The sequence below is a fragment of the Microcebus murinus genome, chromosome X, assembly GCF_040939455.1.
Source record: "Microcebus murinus isolate Inina chromosome X, M.murinus_Inina_mat1.0, whole genome shotgun sequence".
In the NCBI taxonomy this organism is placed as follows: Eukaryota; Metazoa; Chordata; class Mammalia; order Primates; family Cheirogaleidae; genus Microcebus; species Microcebus murinus.
In genome coordinates this window covers 26,471,942-26,487,715 of record NC_134136.1, presented here as the reverse complement: position 1 = coordinate 26,487,715, position 15,774 = coordinate 26,471,942, and the positions used below count along the sequence as shown (strand labels likewise).

At 34.5% G+C, this 15,774-nt stretch overlaps 1 protein-coding gene across 3 annotated transcripts in view; it reads right to left on the bottom strand.

Moving 5' to 3' along the window:
- The window catches only part of DIAPH2 (diaphanous related formin 2), an 824,298-nt gene that overhangs the window by 411,630 nt on the left and 396,894 nt on the right, over positions 1-15,774 (bottom strand). For all 3 annotated transcript variants that reach the window (XM_075999380.1, XM_075999381.1, XM_020285092.2), the window contains one exon: positions 121-250. In XM_075999380.1, coding sequence (XP_075855495.1) covers positions 121-250 — 130 coding nt within the window. The remainder of the gene's footprint in view (positions 1-120; positions 251-15,774) is intronic.

The window sequence follows — 15,774 nt, the reverse complement described above, 5'->3', positions numbered from 1 at the left end:
TATCAGCAAACAAATGAAAATGCTTTTACGATGAATAAAGTTTATAGATTCTTTAATCTTACCATTTAAAATAAAATATACTAGGAAGGAATAGTCTCAAAGCAGTTACAAATCAATTACCTTTGCTTGCACTTTCTACATGATCGAGTTCTTCAGGAAATTTCAGGATATCTCGATATTTTTCCTCACAAATTTCAGCAATAAAATGCAAAAGCGTTGTTTTTTGATCTGAAGATTTAGTGTCTCTGATCTGGAAGAAAACAACACATTTTTTAGTAATTTAAATGCAGATGTTCTCTTAAACAAGTGAAATGAGTGAATGAATGAATTCATTATAACTAATTTAAAATTAAAAAAAATGTTTTCGGTAGATTCTTATGTGGTCTAGTAAAATGCTCTGGATTTTAAAATAGGCTCCATATTTTAAAAGTGAGAAACATGACCAATAAAAGTACCAAATTAAACCTTAATCTATATTTTCAAAAATGTCTGAATCATTATGGCAAAATGAACTATGCTTTTCATGAGAGAACATTCATTTAAGTATTGATAGTAATAGTCCAACTTAATGTGTGCTTCTATTATCATCATTCTGTTCTTTGCTTTATTACAAAAATATATTCTTGAAAGCTGGATTCATTTGTGAGATTATACTTATTTCTAGCCATCATTGGCATAAATTAATGTAAAAGAGTAAGCACATTTCACCCTGCTATACTTGCATGGGCCATCAGAAAAGAATTCTCAAGGTTGTTCTTATTCTGAGTTGTAAAAGGTATCTGACCACGCAATTATGATAATACAAGAAGTTTTATTTGCCTGCTTATATACTGTATTTCCTTATCAGATACACTAGAAAAGAGATGCCACAATTATAATGATCAAAATCTTTAAAGTATAGAACAAAAAAATATATGAGAATCTGGTGTTTTCTTTAATATAACTCTCATACTAGACTAAGCTGCAAATAAAATCAAGGATTTACTTAGTAACAAAGCATAAATACAGCATAAAGTATGAAATTTTTCTCATTCTATTGGATGTTTAATTCTATAATCCTTAGATGATGGGTTTGTCCACTGATGTTCATACTCATTCGGGGTTTTTAGCTTTAAGGATTATTCTGTTTAGAATAAATGAAGATTCTTCACAAACAGGTTTATGAAAAGGCTGCAGAGGATATTTAGGTAATTACAGAGTAAATTAATCCTTATTGTTTTAGTGACAAAAAAAAAGAAAAACACATAGCATTTAATAAATCAGGTCCATACTGAAGTTGTTTTGTACCATAGCTTTTAAACAACTATTTACATACTTAGAAGAATTATTAGTCCCAAGGTTCCAAACCAGCAAACAGCCACAGAAGGCATGATGTTGATAGTTCAAGTAAGTGGTCACAACTATTTCTTTTAGAGTTTCTGGGATTACTTTATCCCACATAGGTAAAATACTTAAAATTTTACATTGTCATGCTGATCCACTACATAATTTTAAATACTACAAGGTGGAAAAGACACAATTCAAGGACAAGCTATAAGAACAAAAAGCAACAGAAACCTCAAGGACAATTTGTCTTAAGTAAGGCTTGCAGCTGTAGAGGAATCAATGGGAGGTTCACATTCCTAAACAGAGGTCTTTACCTGAGATTACAGTTATATTTTCACAAAATGCATCATTTTCAGAATATGCTGGACATTCCATTTATTATTATAAAGAAATTAACATTTTCTTTTTTCTTACAAATTAATCTCCTAAATTCTAAAATTCTAAAACCATGCAGTGCTTGGGAGAAACTGCAGGTATATCTTCGTAAAGGAAAGGAAATTGATCTATATTTTATGAACTATATGGAGATAAAAGCAAAAATTAAGAAAAAAAGCAAAGAACACAATACTAAACAACAACAAAAATCTACCTAGTTTTTTGGTACACCAAATTTTATGAGTGCATTATAATTTAAAATAAAATGCACTTCACTAACATTGGAAAGGAAACCCAGAAACAGAAAAATAGCATTGTGCTCATATCAATTTTATGGGTGATATTCTTTTTCTTTAACTTCTCACATGTGTCATATTGTTTTGCAATAAAAAGCTTTAGCTTTCTAGCATGAATACTTATAAGTGCTTAATTTTCAAAGATTGTTTTTATTAATAAACATTATCAGATCCACTAAAAACTTAATTTTGGTAACAAAATTTAGTATACTTGATGGTTACATTTTAAAAACATAAAGCATAACATTTCAGTTAAATAAATATCTTAGTATCTTTCATGAAATCAGAAAGGCTCGTAGATAGAGAATGTATATGCTTTTTTAGAATCATAATATTCCCTTCAAAGCATGAGCAAACATGGCCACATGCCTCTCTTGTCAAGTTGAGAAATATCTTGGTTGGGTTTGGAAACAAATTGCTTAATATATATTGAAATATTTATTTTTTTGAAAAATCTCACTCATAGGCCCGGCACAGTGGCTCACGCCTATAATCTTAGCACTCTGGGAGGCCAAGACCGGCGGACCATTTGAGCTCAGAAGTTCAAGAGCAGCCTGAGCAAGAGCCAGACTCCATCTCTACCAAAAATAGAAAAAAAAAAAAAATAGCTGGGCATGGTGGCACATGCCTGTAGTCCCAGCTACTCGGGAGGCTGAGTCAGGAGGATCACTTGAGCCCAGGAGTTTGAGGTTGCTGTGAGCTAGGTTGATGCCACAGCACTCAAGCCCAGGCAAAAGAGTGAGACTCTATCTCAAAAAAAATAATCTCACTCACAAAGTCAATTTAATGTTTCAAACTGGCAGGAGTTCATGGCAAATGGGTGGTCTTTTTAATCTTTTTCTATGTGTATGACCCTTAGATCAATTATTTTAAATTAAATATGTAACATTAAAATATTATAAAAAATTTTTACTCTGAAGTTTATTTACTTTGTATTATCATGTCTTGGGTCTCTCTTACCTAGTCTACACCATTTACGTATTAGCCATTGTAGCTCTCTCAGGCTCCATGGTAGTCAATGTCAGCACAAAAGACAACTAAGAAGATTCACTTTCATCAATTCTACTGGTTAAAGACATTTATCCAATAATTTGCTCTTCCAAGTGAACTAGTTGGATGTATATACATCTCTTGGGGTAGAACAAGAGCAATCTAATCTAGGTGTGTACAAAATCACTTCCGAAGCATTTGAGTTAGTTTCTTAAGAAATAAAATTGATTTCCATTTGATAGCTGCAATCATGTTAAAATTTTACATTAACATAAAATATCTAAATAATACTTGCTCAGATTGCCTAAGTCTCAATGGTGGCTATGCCATATTAATGTCAAGATTTGCTGTAGCGAGAAGCAAAGTGCCTTTTTGTATCCCTGTCTGTGGTTTCTCAATTTTCCTGTCACCTGCCACAGTTAAGCAGGGACATGAGACGATATATGAGTTCTTTTCATAAGATGTAAAAGGATGAGCAAAATGGTCACTCTAGAAGCCTCTGTCTTATATATATCTTCAAATAATAAAAACACAAACAGCAGTTCTAGAAATTGGAAATATATGAGAAAGCTAAAAGAAGTTTTATATTATTTTAATAAGCTGAGTTATCAATGAATCATGATGAAAATAAGACAGCGAGTCACTGTATTAACTGATAAAGTACCATCAGTTAATAAACCATATAGCAATTTTAACTGTAATCATCTGACCAATAAATGTTATACATAAAGATTAATAACTTAATTTAAATTAATTCTATCTACCTAATCTTTAATAACTTTCTGAAATGGTACATGAATACCAAATACCTTTAATAGGATACCTATTTTTATAGCTAATTCTGATCATTTCTCTTTTTTCTAATAAATACAAATGCTATCTATATATTACATGTTCAAATGCATTTCCAAAACTTTAGTTAAGCAGATAGCAAGATATTTGAATAACTAATTGACACATGAAATTTCATTATTCCAAATACCCTCATTTAAGCCTGACAATATTCAGTCTTGGCATGTCTTTGAAATTGGGCTGTTTGAGTACACAGAAACCAGCACACAGCCAGAGAGCCTGAGACAACATTTTAATGATCTACGTCAGTCACACTCAATCTTTCTGTGAAGGACCCCCTTCTGTAGGTAATTTTCCCTTCTGCTGAGATTTAAGCCTATTTCTTCTTGCTTTGTCCTCAGTGGGAACTGAAAATAACTGGTCACTCTCCTTGCTGTAACAACCTCTCACAGAGTGAAAGTTCCTTTCTCCTGCATCCTATTCTCTACAATAAGCAATTGCAGTTAATTTAACCTCTACTACATAGATGTAAATTTTCAAATGGTTTTTTTTTTCATGGTAATTAGAATCCATTCAAAATTTCCATTGCATAACCTCCTGCCATCTTCTAGAAAAACAAAGTTCTTGATTTTGCATACAATACCCTTCTTGATCTGGCCCTTGTCTACCTTTCTAAGTTGCCTCCTGATGCTCTCTAACTTCAATTGCTTGAACATATCACACAGTTTCATACCACTGTGCTTTTGCACAAGTTGTTTTCGTTGTGTAGACTCGCCCCTTCCTTCTCTTTTTTATCAATCTGCGACGTAAATACCTAGCTGTATTTCATGGTACCACACTTCATTCTGAAGGCTTCTCTATCTTAGGAGCAATTAATGACTTTTTTGACCATGTTCTTTCACTGTAAACATTTCAACACAGTAGTTTCTTGCACTCAATATGAGCTCTTTCAAGGGTAGAGACCTTGCTTTAGTGATATTTTTTTTATACACGGTACCTAGGAGAATGCTAGAACATACTAGATAGTCAATAAATGTTTTTGAATGAAGATTATTCTCCATATAAACTCTCACTTGTGTGGGCTATAGAGCAATACTTCTAAATTTAATTCCGCACTTGTTTTTATATATGTGCATGTGGGTACACACATACAAACACACACACACACACACACACACACACACACACACACACACACACACAGAGGTTGACTACAAAGGCCAGACTTTTCAAGGATACCATATCTGCTTAGAGTATGTGGGAATGAATGCCAGAATAAAGTTTTAATTTGCCCCTCAGGAAATGGAGCATCGTGCATTTTTAGGCAGGTTAGGAGCAAAGCAAATTTGAATGTAGATTGTACATTCAGTGAAACACTGTGAGCTGGGGATTGTGCTGAACACTAGGGACAAGAAGGAAATAAATGATGCATGGTAACTTTGAAGCCTCAAGCTCAGAATTTAGTAGAAAATACAAAATTATACAGAAAAGAAACATGTAGGTGAGTAATTTGGTGGCAAATGTCAAGGACTGATATAGTTGAAATGATAACTAGGATATGTGTAGAAAAGATAAAGAAAGAGCAAATTCAAGAGATATTGTAAAGAAAAACATGATTTAGTCACTGAATACTGGGATCAGCAAGAGGGAACAAAGACTCCAAATGTTTTAAGTTCTGATGATTAAAAGAATGGTGTGTCATAACCAGAACAAAAAAAAATGGTAACTCTAGAGTGGGCTGGCTTTAGGAAGGAGATGGTTCTCCATAACTCATGTACTGAAGTTCAAATTTCTAATCAGAATAATTATTGAGTGCAGATTTGGGTTCAGAAAGAATCAGGATTGAACCTTGACTCTACCATGTAATAGTTGTGTGAACTTGGGCAAGTTACTTAAACACTCCATGTCTCAGTTTTCTTACCTATAAAATGGGCATTAGATAAGTACCTATACTCATAGAAATGTTTGTAGAATTAAATAAGATAGTGTATTATCACGATCACCTTAGCTTCCCATCTTCACAGAGAGTAACTCTGGGATGTGGCCCCTATTATCACTGTGAATTTTTCTCTAGCTATTATCCTCTCCTACCTCCCCAACCCCACTTCAGCTAGGCTAGACACAAATACAGGGCATTATTGTCTGCATTGTTCACTTTAATATGTACTCAGCATCTAGAACAATGGCTAGCACATAATAGGCACTCAATACATATTTGCTCACCACACAAATGGGTGAAGGTTTGCTTATATTCCTCCTGACCTCAGAATGCTCATCTGTTTTCATCAGGTGGTAGTACTCTACTCCTTTTTTAAGGAGGAGGACAACCAACATTTCTTATCCATCTATCATGGGCCTATGGGCCAGGCACTTTGCTTAATATGCATCATACTTAATATTCATCACTTTTTAAAAAAATCCTCAAATCAATTCTGGGAGTTAGTTATTAATATGCCCACTTTATAGATAAGATAGAGTGCATAAGTGGTTTGATCTATTTCAACAATTTAATAAGCGTTGGTGCCAGAACACAGCCTGGCAACTTAAGCACACTGGGTATTAAAGATATACTAGATTGAATTAAGTGTCATGGGTGATGAAGAAGGTGTGTACAGAAAGGATCATTCAGGGAGAGTGGTAGTTATTAGTAATAAGCCTTTCCCAACTTCCCTGAATAGAATTAATAAATTCTGTTTTTGTTTTCCTATAGTGATGTAGATATATATTAGTTATAGCATTTATTCCACAATATATAATTTTGTTCATACAGTCTTATCCACCAGATTGTGAACTGCGTAAAGGTGAGGATTTATATCAATTTTGTTCATCAAATGTTGAATAAATATATGCTATAGACAGGCCAAAAATAATTAGGGTTGATTTGATGTTTAGAGAAATCTAAACATTAGTGACCTTCAAGCACTGTTTGAATACAGCACAAAGGATGCAAAATTAAAAGATACAGATAGCCTGAAAGAAGAGGTAATGTGAAGGAATAATTTGTTCAAAATATTGACTATGGATAATAACCAGGTAATAGAGGAGGCAGTAGAGCCAGCAGCTGGAAAATGGTGAGGCTAGTGACAAAAGTTATTATAATCCTTGTCCTGAATAAGTTCAGCATAATTAAGCCTGAGGGGGGCCAGGCAACAGAAGAAATAGAACAAAAAAATTGAGATTTCATGGGCATTGACTACTTCATTGGTTCTCAAACCCTGGTCCCTGGATCAGCGGTATATCAGCATCACCTGGGAACTTACTAGAAATGCAAATATTTGGGCCCTACTCCAAATTGACTGAATCAGAAACTCTGAGGGTGTGGGATAGCAATTTCCATTTTAATATATTAGGAAAAAAATTCTGATTATCACCCCCAGGTGATTCTGATGCATGCTAAAGTTTGAGAGCCACTAGACTACTTTGAAAGAATTTCCAGGCGAGAAAATGTTTGGCAATTGTCTACAGCATGCCTAGGTCCTCTCACAATTACTTACACATATAACAAGTTGAAGTGTCAACATGTTTTCAAAGCTTAGTGTCAATTTAAAACTAGAGAGAAAATGTCTAGCAATTGTGGCATCTGAACGACAGAATCGCTCTGAGTACTCTTGATTAATTCATACAAAAATGAGACTGATTTGTATCATAATTTACCATCTATTTATCCAAAGGCAGAGGAGCCAAATAGTATGCTCCATGCTGTGAAGATTTCAGATACATTGTTCATAAGTCTTCTAAACTATCCCTCATCCTTCACCTAAAACTGTATTGAAAATACACTTAAATGACTCTATAGTGTGTCTTGTCTAAAATGTATTAACAGAGTGATGGACTAGATAACCTAGCAGACCATTCATGTCTTACAACTCATATTCAAGCTGGAAATTCACTTCTTATTGGAAAATCTGGATTGTTGCTTAGATATTTAGCAAGTAAGTTGGAATCAGATTACCAAATTTTAAATTGCAGACATCAGGTTTCAGTACTTGCCATAAAAGTTCCAGCATTACCAATGTATTTTACCTGTATAAATTTCAGGGCTAATGTGTATTACACCTAAGGAGACTAACGTGTTGACTCCTATGCCAAACAGAGTTTACTCATATGAAATCAGAACACAATGGATGTATGTAAAAGAGAGAGAGAGACAGAGAGAGTGTGTGTGTGTGTCAAGGAAGGGAAGCATCAGCCTTGTCCATAGCACAGGCATATGCTGATATTGCATTTTCTGTGTCAGCATCCCCACTAGGGGTTGAAGACCAAGACTGAGAGTGTGCCTAGGTCCATGTGCAACCATCCATTATATGGAAACAAAGCAGTGGACCTTATATCCCTGCCACAAAGCAATTTTCCACAATGGCAGAGTGGCACAGAGAAGTATCAGAATGAGGAAAGGAGCACATACTGCAAGAGAACGGTTCTCATCTGGAGAGGAATGTTTGGGAGAAGCACCTGATTTTCTTGCATGAATTACTATAGACCAGGGGTCCTCAAAATTTTTAAACAGGGGGCCAGTTCACTGTCCCTCAGACCGTTGGAGGGCTGGACAATAGTTAAAAAAAAACTATGAACAAATTCCTATGCACACTGCACATATCTTATTTTGAAGTGAAAAAACAAACGGGCAAAAACACCCGCATGTGGCCCACAGGCCGTAGTTTGAGGATGCCTGCTCTAGAATATATATTGATCAGAGACAAAAACTGATTTTCACATGAAGGATATAAGAAATGAAGTAGTAAAGAAGTGTGGATATCACTAAAGGAAACATTTCTGGATACATTTAAGCAGGTCAATCTTTAAAGTGTATTAAAACTTAAATGTGAGGCCGGGCGCGGTGGCTCATGCCTGTAATCTTCGCATTCTGGGAGGCCGAGGCCAGCAGATCGTTTGAGCTCAGGAGTTAAAGACCAGCCTGAGCAAGAGTGAGAATCGTCTCTACTATAAATAGGAAGAAATTACTCAAACAACTAAAAATAGAAAAAAATTAGCTGGGCACGGTGGCACATGCCTGTAGTCCCAGCTACTAGGGAGGCTGAGGCAGGAAGATTGCTTGAGCCCAGGAGTTTGAGGTTGCTGTGAGCTAGGCTGATGCCAATGCACTCTAGCCCAGGCAACCCAGTGAAACTCTGCCTAAAAAAAAAAAAAAAAAAAAAAAAAAGAAAAAGAAAAAAAAAAAAAAACCAACTTAAATGTGAGATAAAAGTTCAAGTCTATAGACTGTATCGGTAGGAAGCCCTTTCAGATCTCCCTCTTTTCCTTTGGGAATTATATAAATGGCCACATGAGATTCAGCAAATTTATCAACAAGCCCTATACTCAGAAAACAAAACAAAATTGCCTAATTCCTCTGTGTCAAGGGAACAGTCCTAACATATAGCAACGTCACACAACACCCATTTATATCGGATTGTCCTTGAAAAGAAAAGAGATAGTGAACGATAGTGAAGGAATCTGGATGTCATTGGAATAAAAGCATCTAAATTACCAATATGAGCAGATAATTCAAATTTATTTCTTTTAGTAAAATTTTTCCCTAATCATGGCTTCTTTTTTCCCTATTATATTTGTATATTCATGGAACAGTTAATATTTAAGCAATCATGAATGCTCCAGTGCATATATCAAAACAACTACAACTGCTTGCCAGTCTTGATACAGCACATGAATTCTAATGTTAGTCTCCTTTATTTAAACAAAATTAAGTTCTGTGCTCTCTGCCAAGGGTTGTTTACAAATTATTGCTTTCTTCAACACCACCACACACTGCAATAACATTGAGAAAGATAATGTATTTTTAAGGATTGCAATTACCATAAAGACATTAGCTCTGTAGCTACAACCAGACAGGTTTAATACATGTTTTCCTGGCTTTATTTCTAAATCTGTCACCAAAAATGCTTTTCTGGGCACTACATGACCAGGGCTGACACTAATTCAGCCAAATGTACTTTACAGTGGAAAGATGTCTTCATTCTTTATGTAGGCCTGATTGTATCTTTCTTACACTCTAGATTTTGGTATTATAATGGCATTTCCAACAAAAAGGAAACAGATGATATCAATTGTATAGCCAAGCAATTTAAGAGTTTTACACTTGTTAGCTTAATTTATGGTAGCAATCTCTGAAAGGAGAGCTTAAACTTGAAACCATGACAACATTAAATGGAATAAGGATTCATCTCAATTGCCACCTTCAGACCTAGTAGGGCATTCCTGATGTTACTTTCCTAGACAAGACAAATTCTCCTTCCCTGCCCTTATTGCTCCGCCTCTCAGCATTTTCCCTGCTAGCCCCACTTATTCAAGGAGAATGCTACGCATGTGCATTAGCCTGAGTAGCCAGGACCAGTGGCAAATCAACAACCATTTGTATAGTTTTAGGAAAGGCCAGAATGAATTAATAAAATATGTCTCTACAAAGATAAGTTGGTCTTGTACTTTCTGGCGCTTTCATTTAATCATCCTGTCTACAGTAGGTTTATCCAATAAAAATTCTTTGAGAATAGTTTTACAAAAAATCAAATTATTTTCAATTGGTGCAGAAACAGTTTACAAGTATGAATATCTCTTGGTGTTAAATGGATTCTTCCTAGACATGGCTTAATCATTTAACTAAAACTTTTCACTTTTATTGTCATGAGCATTTTACTTAACAAAACTGTTTCTATGTATGAGGTTTAAGGGCAGGTGGAATAAGTTTGTTTTGTTTTTCTATACGCAGCTTCAAAGATTATCACCACCACCAAAAGAGTGCATAGGTCTAATTTGGTATGTATATATGCTATAAATAAATTGGCACTTGAAGGTTCAATATTAGTGGTGTTAGCTATTTGAGAACAATTTCAAAGATCTAGGACATGTAAAGTTGAAGAAGCATGATCCAGTATAAAGACCAACTGTTTAGGAGTGAGTTATTTAACTATGTTGATGCCTCTACATTCAATTATTCATTCATTTTCACTGCTGTATACTATTTTATCATGAGAATGTAACTAATTTTAGACATATTCTTCTATTGAACATTTTCATTATCTGGTTTCAATTTATTTGTGTACTGCTGTATACTATTTTATGATGCGAATGTAACTAATTTTATTTTATTTATTTTTATTTTTTTAAATTCCTTTTTTTTTTTTTTTTTTTTGAGACAGTGTCTCACTTTGTTGCCCAGGCTAGGGTGAGTGCTGTGGCGTCAGCCTAGCTCATAGCAACCTCAAACTCCTGGGCTCAAGCAGTCCTTCTGCCTCAGCCTACTGAGTAGCTGGCATGTGCCACCATGCCCGGCTAATTTTTTCTATATATATTAGTCGGCCAATTAATTTCTTTCTATTTATAGTAGAGACGGGGGTCTCGCTCTTGCTCAGGCTGGTTTCGAACTCCTGACCTCGAGGCCGCCTGCCTCGGCCTCCTAGAGTGCTAGGATTACAGGCGTGAGCCGCCGCACCCGGCCTGTAACTAATTTTAGACATATTCTTCTATTGAACATTTTCATTATCTGGTTTCCATTTATTTGTGTGGAAATCATTATTTTTAGTATCATTACAGATAATGCTGCTGTGAACACTTAGTGCAATAAAATACACATAAAATAAAATTTAGCATTTTAACCATTTTTAAATGCACAGTTCAGTGGCATTAAGTACATTCATATTGTTGTACAACCATCACCACTATCCATCTCCAGAACTTTTTCATCATCCCACATTGAAACTGTACCCATTAAACATTAACTCACCATTCCTCTCTCCCCAAACCCTGGTAACCATTATTCTACTTTCTATCTCTACAAATATATTCTAGGTACCTCATATAAATGGAATCATACAGCATTTGTCCTTCTGTGTCTGGCTTATTTCACTTGGCATAGTATCTTCAAGGTTCATTTATACTGTAGCATGTACCAAACTTTCTTATTTTAAGGCTGAATAATATTCCATTGTACATTCTGCTACATTTTCTTTATCCATTCTTTGGATGATGGACATTTGGGTTGTTTCCACCTTTTGGCTCTTACAAATAATGCTGTCATGAATATTGATACACAAATATCTGTTTGAGTCCCTGTTTTCAATTACTTTATGTATATATCTAGATTGCAATCTTATGATAATTCCGTTTAATTTTTGTTGTAACAGCCATATTGTTTCCCACAACAGTTGTACCATTTTAAATGCTACACGGTTCCAATTTCTCCATAACCTTACCAACACCCGTTCCTTTCTACTTTTTGATAGTAGCAATCCTAACGAGTGTGAAGTGGTATCTCATTGTGGTTTTGATTTGCATTTCCCTAATGATTAGTGATGTTGAGCATATTTTCATGTACTATTGGCCATCTCTGTATATCTTCTTTGGAGAAATGTCTATTAAAGCCTTTTGGCCATTTTTTGAACTGGATGTTTGTTTTTTTGTTGTTGAATCATAGGAGTTCTTTATATATTCCAGATATCAATGCCTTAGCAGATTTATGGTTTACAAATATATTCTCTCATTCTGTTGGTTGCCTTTTTACTGTGTTGATAGTGTCCCTTGATGATGTGATCATTCTTATACATGTCTCCATAGTCTTATGTAACAGTTTATCAGTATATGCTAGAAGTGGCATTTCTGGGTATCGTATTTTCAATGTTTCTGAATAGTACCAAATTATTTACCAAAATGAATGTGCCAAGTTATACTCTCACCAGTAACTCATTTGTCCCTTATTCTTACCCCCACTTATATTAACAGAATTTAAAATTTTTGCCAATGTCATGGGTATGAAACAGTATATCATTGTGGTTTAATTTAATTTGATCATAACTATGAATGTAAAACGGTATAAACATTTTGGAAAGTGATATCTTTTAAAATTAAATCTATACTTTCCATATGACCTGGGTATTTACTCAAGATAAATGAATTTATGTATTGTACATAAATATTGATTGCAATATTATTTATAATAGTGGAAAAGTAGAAACAACCCAAATTTCCATCAGCTGATGAACAGCTAAACAAAATGTGGTATATCCATACAATGGAATATTATTTAGCAAAAAAATGAACTATTATACAAATACATACCACAAATTTATACTAAGTGAAAGAAGTCACACACAACACAAAGTAATACAAAGACACCATTGCTGTATGAGTCCATTCATATGAAGTTCTAGAAGAGAGCAAAAGCATGGTGATTGAAAGTACATCAGTAGTTGTCTGGAGCTGTAAGTGGGTATCAACTGCACAGAGGCATGAGAAAACTATGCGGGTTGACTGCAGTGGAGGTTCCAAAGCTATATACAAATACCAAAGTTCATCAAACTGTATACCTAAAATGAGTATATTTCTTGTATGTCATTATACTTTAGTAAAGTTACTTTAAAAATTATAGGTTAGGTTCTAGTCTCTCTTGACCATGAATACATGTTACTTCTAATAAAATCCCAACACAAAAATCAAAAGTCCTAAGGGGATACTTTATGAAGTCAACAAGTACCTTGGCCATTCTCGTTGACTTCATGAAAGCTAAAATTTGGAAGCATAAAGGGATCTAAATGGGCCAGGCTGTGATTAACAAAAAAAAAAAATCCTTAAAATCAAACATCTGTATCCCTCCCCAAGCACAACATTTTTCCATATCCCTCAGGACAGGATTCCAGGCAAAGTATTCTCTTTTAATATGTGTTTCTGGCTACTTTCTTGAATTTGAAGATTGAGTTCCTTTTTCTATATAGTCAGACTCTGAATAGCTTATACTTCCTCATACCAGGTTGCTTGAATCTTAGAGTGATCCCTCATACTGAGCAATAAATAGCATCTTTCTTCATTCTTATTTAATTTACCTGGAAAATCTCATGGCATCCTCTTGCTAAAAGAAATATTATTTGATATTTTACCTAATTAGTGAAACAGGAGGAGTACTGAAATATTTACTATAACAGTCATACAGTAGTAGCATTATATGATTGTTTTTGAACAGGTAGTGATTCATTTTATCCAAAATTTAGAAAATACTAACAATTATATGTAGAAAGTAGGCAGGAACTTGAGAAGCAGTTTTGAAGATATCCTTATTGTGGCATAAAGGGGAAGAGAGTATTCTGAGAAACCAGATTTTAAAAGAGAAAAGAAATAAAAGAACAGAGAAACAATGAACAGCAGCAAGGCTTTGTGCTTGTCCCCATGACAGAAGTCAGAAAATGCAAAACTGAAGACATTGTCTGGAGGACAGAAACAAAGAACATGTTAGAAAGGAGGCTGGTATTGTTCTTTTCCTTTCCAAAGAAGTGGAGCAGCTTTACAGTATGGGATACCATCTAATAGAGTATCTACTTTATCGTCCTGTAGTTAGTTAGCCAGTGTTTATGAGCAACATAATTTATTTTTCATGTGTGCTATTATATAAAATCCCTTTGCCTCTCCCTGCACATATTTCTCCCCATCTCTCTCCCTGTCTCTTGCTTTAGTATTACATGTTCTTTATCTGGTATCTAGCTCATAAGCTCCTCAAGGACTGGAGATGTATGTTTTATTTCTTTTTATCCCTGCAAAGCATCTAGCACAGGGTTCCACAGAGAGTAAAGGCTCAATAAATGTGGCCAACTTGCTGCCCAAGTACTAACTAAAAAGTATTTGAATGCATATAAATAATTCTTAGAATCTTGAAAATTATCACAGAGCTTTATTTTAGCATTAACTGCCACTTTATAAACCTCCTTCCATGGTCATTGGCTTGTCTTGTTAAGGTTATGCAATGCCTTCATTAGGATGGCTTTCTTTGACAGGAATATTAGTTTATAAGATGACTGGTCACATTCAGTCACAGTAGCCATGTTTTTTGAATAACAGTCTCATACAGGGTCGAAATCCCTTCGAACAGAGCTTTTATAGAATAAAAAGGCATTTGTTTTCAAACTTACTAATTATATTCACTAAATGCTGTTCATGTTGTCGACTTTCCCCCACTGTGAGAATTACAAAATCAGGCATAAGATTAAACTCAGAAAATGACTACAGCAATTCACAGAATACTAAGCCAGCTGGGTTCATTTAAATCCTCTATGGAAATAGTCTTCATGGTGAACCAAGTAAGACCTACAGCTAGTCCTATAAATCATCTGTTTTTTCTCTGCTCTGGTGCTAAAAATGTTTATTGCCACCCCTGATATATGGGGGGTTATCAGGAACCAAAAAATAAGTATTTTTAAAATTTCACAATATTACATATTTTTGTAAACTAGAGAATTATTCATCTCTGTCAGCTTTATTATTCAACAAAACATAACTATATCCATTTTTGTTTAGTGACAATGACTTCAACAAGTATTGTTATAGCACAGTATTAACCTGTGTTTTTTCTATTAGTGTATAAGGATAAAATATTTAAAAATTGAAAGAAAATACAGAAGTATTCATTTCTTGTTTCCTTAAAATGCATCTGTATTTAATGAGTGAAAAACTAAGCCATCCAGGCATTTTCTATAGAAAACAAATTACGCCCTTCACTATAGTTCTATACACAAATATACACTGTTGACCTTTTCATACCTATTGGTAGAAGATAAGGGACATAATTTGGCAACACTCATTTTGCATTTTTCAATGCTCTCTACAAGTTTGTCCATTTCTGTGTAAGAAGAAATATTTAACTCAATTTTATTTCTCTCTCATTACACAATTTTGAAAATAACCCCTGATTCTTCTCATTCATTCTCCTTCTCTCTCATTTTGTGTCTCAGTCTCTCTCACTTCACATCCATGTGCATACACATACCTTTTTTGGCTTGGTCTAACCTGTAATTCATTTTCCTTGGTCCACTCTCTAATATAAAACTTTCAAACACTGGAATCTCTTCCACATCAAAAAGGTCATGTGTTTGCATAGGGGAGTACAACTAGTACTCAAGCCAGATGTGTCTCTCTCATATATATATATGCATCTATAAACACACACATACACACACTCTCTAATATAACCTCACAGCAGGTTACCTAGACATCTAGGAGG